This window comes from Contarinia nasturtii, unplaced genomic scaffold (assembly GCF_009176525.2).
Source record: "Contarinia nasturtii isolate CC-2019 unplaced genomic scaffold, AAFC_CNas_1.1 Cnas_scaffold_187, whole genome shotgun sequence".
NCBI classification, from domain to species: Eukaryota; Metazoa; Arthropoda; class Insecta; order Diptera; family Cecidomyiidae; genus Contarinia; species Contarinia nasturtii.
In genome coordinates this window covers 5142280-5148570 of record NW_022197544.1, presented here as the reverse complement: position 1 = coordinate 5148570, position 6291 = coordinate 5142280, and the positions used below count along the sequence as shown (strand labels likewise).

The 6291-nt window shown below is 33.5% G+C and overlaps 1 protein-coding gene across 5 annotated transcripts; it reads left to right on the top strand.

The window, feature by feature from the left end:
* Window positions 1-844: 844 nt before the first annotated feature.
* Window positions 845-5698, top strand: LOC116336589 (monocarboxylate transporter 12). Of its 5 annotated transcripts, none has more exons than XM_031760524.1 (10): window positions 845-1058; window positions 1915-2054; window positions 2440-2840; window positions 2912-3297; window positions 3371-3784; window positions 3873-4344; window positions 4419-4473; window positions 4551-4617; window positions 4884-5010; window positions 5100-5698. In XM_031760524.1, exons 2-10 carry the CDS (start codon window positions 2025-2027, stop codon window positions 5482-5484), a joined length of 2337 nt encoding a protein of 778 aa, XP_031616384.1. In that variant the 5' UTR covers window positions 845-1058; window positions 1915-2024; the 3' UTR covers window positions 5485-5698. The 5 variants fall into 5 exon arrangements, with proteins under 5 accessions (XP_031616384.1, XP_031616383.1, XP_031616382.1 ...); XM_031760523.1 differs by having other exon boundaries at window positions 1780-2054; XM_031760522.1 differs by having other exon boundaries at window positions 1283-2054.
* The last annotated feature ends 593 nt before the right edge of the window (window positions 5699-6291 follow it).

Below are 6291 nucleotides of genomic sequence, written 5' to 3'. Positions count from 1 at the left end.
ACAAAATTTCGCCGGAATAGCTCATTGAAATATCGATATTTTTCAATTTGTTATCAGCAACGTTACGCGATAAAATATTATTTTTCCCATAGATTGGGTTAACATCTGTTCTCTCCCATAGTAGAATACTATTATCTTTTTACTAGGATTTTTTGTGCCAAAAATTCTTTCGATTTGCTAGGGATTTCTTTCACAATTCTAATTATCCGACTATACATCTTCGATAGTGATGCCGTTTTCATTATGATATGCGTCATTTCAATTCCTTTTGGGCAATACAATTCAGAATTGTCCGGGAAATTTATATTGATTGAGAAATGTACATTTCTACTTAGAAAACTTGTTGCTATGCATATTTATACAGGTTTCCATTCATCATTCTTTCATTGAAAATCAGCATCAACAGAGAAAGGGGAAAAGAATTGTGGACGTGAATGTACAGAGTATGCGCGAAAGAAGTTTTCCATTCGTTAACACAACACTCATCTATACACAATACGAATATCTATGTCAAATTACAGCAATGTGTGAAGGGAAGAAATCGAATAAAATACAGTGGATGTTGCACATATACTAAAGCTTTTCCAACATTTTAAGGACATATACATACACACAAACTTAAACCGATTTGAAATGAATGAAGGGCAAACCATGAGAAATATTGCGCATTTACGTTTTGGCACAAATACGTACATAAATTACCTAGAAAAACGGCCTTTTATCAAGCTTTAATACAGTGGATACAGTGGAATACAGACACAGGCCCACCCATACATATACATACCACGACGACTACCACCATACGAAATTATTTAAGACAGATCAGTCCTACTTTGACTATTGCTCCAATTGGACTTCGAAAACATACTGAACTCAAAATAATAAAATACAAAAATTCTATAATTTCCTTTTTTTAAATCATTTTTATATACTGAATTTATTGAAATTCAAACAAACAAACAGAAAAGAAAACAAACTCGATATTATAACGTAAAATGTAAAAACTAACAAAATCTAATACAAAACAGGATTCACAACAACAGATGAGATAATACAAAGTAGACACAAATTATAAATACGCAAAAGAAAATTTCACGAATTCCTTAAGAGACATAAACCAAAAGACAAAGTGTATATCGTAGAAATTAAAAAAAATTGAAATAAAAGTAAATTCATTTAATTTGGAAAACCATCATTTTTATTTTATTTCACCTCAAACATCCCCATCAGTCTTACTTAAACATTACAATTTATTCATCTGATTTGTCTGTTTCAAAACAAGCGAAAAAAAGCGCACACGCACACATAGAGAACGGAAACACTTGACAAATAAATTACATTTCAATCTTCGACAAAGTAATAGGTGCATATCGATTTTGACATTTTTTTGAGATTAAAAACGAATTGTGTTACACACAAGACAAAACCTATTATATAAAATTGTCATTGTAATCCGAATTGAAAAATTTGATTTATCACATAAAACTCAAGGCCAAACCAAATTATGTGGAGTGAGGAATATATTCTACATTCAGTATTTCCAAGTTTTTTACTATAAATGTGATTTATTTGATTTTTCAATCAAATGGAGAGATTTAACAACCAATTGTGAAAAATTTTATATTGTAAAAAAAGGATTTACACTGCGATTGAGCACAATCGTATGCTGACTTAATTATCCAATAATCGATTCGTCAATTGTATAGATGAACAACAAAAATCGGTGTAATATTCATTAATTTGTATTTGCAAGCATCGTAAACTCTTAAATTGTTCCAGCATATTGATGCACGTCAAACAAATAACAATAAGAAAACTTAATTAAATAAATAAATTATCCAAAAAAAAAGTTGGAAGATTCGATTAGTATCTAATTGATAACTGTCAATCCTTTGACATTCAAATAAACTTCAGAGAATAAATTACCAACCGCCTATCGGAAATAACGAAATACTTAAAGTTAATCCAATGCATTTACGTTTTAAACGTGAAAACCAAAGAAAACATCACCTTTTACATAAAAAATGTCTTTACCCCGTGAATACCGGAGTCAGGTTAGTAATACGGAATGCTATTTGTTGTTGTTGTTGTCGTCGTCGTTGTCGTAGTTTTTGTTGCATAATCAATCATTTCAATTTGTTGAAATAATCAGAGCACTTGAACGTCATTCGCATGAAACAATCCATTTTGCATGAATTTATGAACTTGAAATCTGTCTATTCACTGTACATATAGAATAAAATCGTTTTTATGTCGTCTTATGAAATTGCCGACGATTTTGTGCAAATTCAATGACGTCGCAGTCAAAGTGTTGACGATTGCATCCTATGACATGACCCGTTCCGAAAAGAATGCGTGACAAATTGTTGTGGGCAAATCAAATTCATTGAATGTTAAAAATGAAAAATTGATGTGCAATGTATTTCATTTACATCATAGGCAACACGGGGGACATTCGATGAAAAGTTCCAATCATCCGCATTCAGTATACACGATTCAAGCAAATCATCGATTAAGCAATGCGAGCAGATGCCATCAGTTCCACCCGATGTGGCTGTATTCAATGAATTCAATACAACCGGATCGTTGTGTTCCATTCATTCAGCGCCACAGGTGCAAATTGTCGATTCAATCAACGTCAATAGCGAAATTGTTGCGGGACAAGGGGACGGAAATGGTCAATGGCAACAAAATCTATCGACAAAATCCGTTTTTCTCGAGCTAATTGGTAACAAGCGCACCAGCGAAATTGACGAGGACGATAATGATAATTTGTTGACCGTATCAAGCGTTACTGCTAGACCATTGATAGCAAAGTCACGAGAACTGAGATGTGGCAAGTGAGTAAATGATTTATGATTTAATTTTATATAAATTGATGCATTTTTATTGTAAACCATTCGTGTGAAAGGTTTTCAAATCGATTGAATCGACGAAAAGAAATCAGCAGCGACAATGATACAACAACACCTTTGGACGGTGGTTATGGCTGGTGTGTCGTATTTGGCGCTTTTAGCGTACAATTTTGGGTGGCCGGCCTCGTCAAATCATATGGTGTATTATTTGTGGAAATTCTGGAAATTTTTCCAACAAATACAACAGCCGTTGCATCCTGGATACCTGCCATTTTATCAGCATTATGCTTAGCATTGGCACCTTTATCCAGTGCATTATGTCAGCGATTTTCTTGTCGTACAGTTGTATTTATTGGCGGACTTTTCTGCGCTTGCGGTCTTATGTTGAGCTATTTTGCGACAAGTCTTTATCACCTCCTTTTTACATTCGGCATTTTAACAGGTAAAAAAAAATCAACGGTTTAAACGGTCAAAGATATATAATGTTTTTTTTTATAATTTGTAAACATTCATAGGCATAGGAGGTGGACTTTCAACTACACCTGGAATCATAATTGTTTCATTGTACTTCAATAAACGGCGAGCGCTCGCCAATGGGATTTGTGTATCGGGAACAGCAGCCGGCAGTTTTGTATTTCCCATTCTGATCGAGTGTCTCATTCATAAATTTGGATTTCATGGAACGCTGCTGTTACTTGGTGCCGGTATGCTGCATGTTTGCGTTTCAGCATCATTATATCGACCGCTCGATACAAACTGTTCTGAATCGGTAAAGTCGACAAAATGCGAGAATAGCAGCAATTCAACGGCCACCAATTTAACACTTTTAACATCAACAAATGGTGATGCCAAACGATACATTGAACATTTGTTCATGATGGAAGAATCAAAGAATCGTCTCAACGATCTTTATAACACAAATAAACTTGGTAAATTCATCATACATTAATATACACATATATATGCTCATTTAATTTTTTTTTTTTTTTTTTTGATTTAATAATTGAATTTTAATAGAAAAAAAATACGAAAATCGAACATTTTCAGGAGCTCTTAACGACAATAATGGTAATACAAATGAAGGCGATGATGAATACACGGATACAATGGGAGAGTCCAAATTTACAAAGTTTCGACCCATTTCGGCCATTCGACCAACACGAAGTTCATCAATACTTCATTCCGTTGAGGACTTAAGTACCGACTCAACCTGTGTCTATAAGGCAAGAAGCGGTTATGATTCAAATCGCGGCAGTAGACGACGCATCACTACACAAAAGTTTGGCAATCGTCTTAGCAATGACGAAATACCTGACAAACAAACGCTCAACAGTTTATTCGATCAAAATACAATGTCAACCATTCAAGCGTCAAACAATCGTGGTCTCAGCAAAAGTATGATTCTACCGACACCAGTCAGTGATCTATCCGAATCGGATGACATTCGTGAACTGAAACGACCAAAAACATTATGCGAAAAAATTCAGAGGTTGGATTGAACACAATGTTACATAAACAAATTAGTACTGTTATTTACTCGTAATTTTGCTTATAATTTCATAGGTATATTGATGTAACTTTACTGAAAGACGCAACATTCATCGGAATGTGTTTATCCGTGAGTTATTTATAGAAATAAAAAAAAACAAATATATATTCAGAAGTTTAAAACCATCGCTGTTATTATATGTTTAGGTGACGCTAATGTCGGTTGGATGCCCATACATGTTATATTTCTTACCCGCGTATGCGATATCAGCAGGTAATTTTAAAATGCATTCACTATCGAATAAAAATTTGGGTACAATTAACGATTTTTATACAAATAAGACAACTTTGAAAATCGGCAATCTGTATAAAAATCGTACTCAAACTTTTCGGAAGTGTATTTTTAATTTATGCACCATATCAAATAACTTTTTTCTCTCTCTCTCTCTCTCTCTCTCTCTCTCTCTCTCTTTCTCTCTCTCTCTCTCTCTCTCTCTCTCTCTCTCTCTATATATATCTCTCGTTCTTTATATGTTTTAGGTTTTACAAAGAAAGAAGCTGGCTTGTTGGTTGCTATAAGTGCTGTTCTAGATTTGGTGGGTCGACTTGGTTTCGGTTATTTGTCGGATCTACAGATTTTCGATAGGAAAAAAGCGTTTATTGTATGGTAAATAGTAAATCTGAATTAAACGTTTTAATGGCATTCCAAGCTCAAAAATCAAATAAAAAGAATATTTACATTTATTTGAATGGCAGCATTTTGGGAGCTGGTCTCGCAGTTTTATCGATTCCATTCGAAAATCACTCATACTTGGTTGGATTTTCATCGGCAACATATGGCCTGTGTCTTGGATGCTGGTATTTACTAGTTCCTGTTTTATTGGCCGATCTATTTGGAACCGAACGCATTAGTTCGAGCTATGGACTCGTTCGGATGTTTCAGAGTGTCGGTGCAATATCTGTACCACCATTGGCAGGTTACTTAAAAGATCTAACCGGTGGATATGATACGTGCTTTTACTGTATGGGCGCATGCATGGTGTTGGGCGCAGTACCGTTAATAGTTTTAACCGTGCTCGAACCCAGCAGTGATACAACGCCCAATTCAGATGAAAGTGACGTTTCGACTGTATCCAATTAGCATAAAATAAAAAATGTTAGCCTCTAAATGTAATCCAAAAAGACATATTTTTCCATCAATTGTTTCTGATTTAAATATTAGTTATTTACACAAATTACAAACAAAATCTCATTTCGGGTTAGTTGTAAATGAAATTAGGATTTGATTAATTACAAACCAAAATTCGCATAGTATTCATCATGACTTTTTTTTTTGTCGTTTATATAATAATATACTGGATGTGTTCAATTTTATTGAATGAGAATAATGTAAAAAAAAAAAAATAATAAAAAAAAAATAATAAAATAAATTAAAATTTCAAAAAACTTGTGGTTCAACTAAAAAAATTTAGTCTAAAATTAGAGCCTATCCAAACTTTGGATTCCGAAGGCCAATGTGCATTTTTTTAACACACACAAATGTTTATAAATAGATCAAAAAAGAAACTATTTTAAATTGGTTTGTTCGCGAAACGTTTTGCAACCTGCAAACACTCGAATTCAGCACATCTCTTGTAAATGTAGAACTTTGATTGAAAATTGTATAGAGCTAGATTCACTTGGACATCACAAATTGGGTCAGTTTAAAAATATCTAGTGCACATACCAGCAATTCGATTCATTTTCGTAATTAGTAATAACTTATTACATCGAGAGAAAAAATGCAAATAATTCGAAATGTCCTCCAAAGTCAGTTTGTTTTTTTTTTCTGAAAATATGCGTCCGCTTGCCTAGACGGATTTGATGGAAGTTAAAATTTCAAAACCAATATTATAATATTTGAAATATTACCTACCTATTGGTACTTACCATATATCGATGTAGGTTG

Bases quoted from the DNA above. Each gene is read 5' to 3' on its own strand.
- LOC116336589 (XM_031760524.1), top strand. From the start codon at position 2,025: ATGTCTTTACCCCGTGAATACCGGAGTCAG. The intron at 3,785-3,872 runs GTAAATTCATCA...GAATTTTAATAG, and splicing joins TTATAACACAAATAAACTTG to AAAAAAAATACGAAAATCGA. The intron at 4,345-4,418 runs GTTGGATTGAAC...ATAATTTCATAG, and splicing joins TTATGCGAAAAAATTCAGAG to GTATATTGATGTAACTTTAC.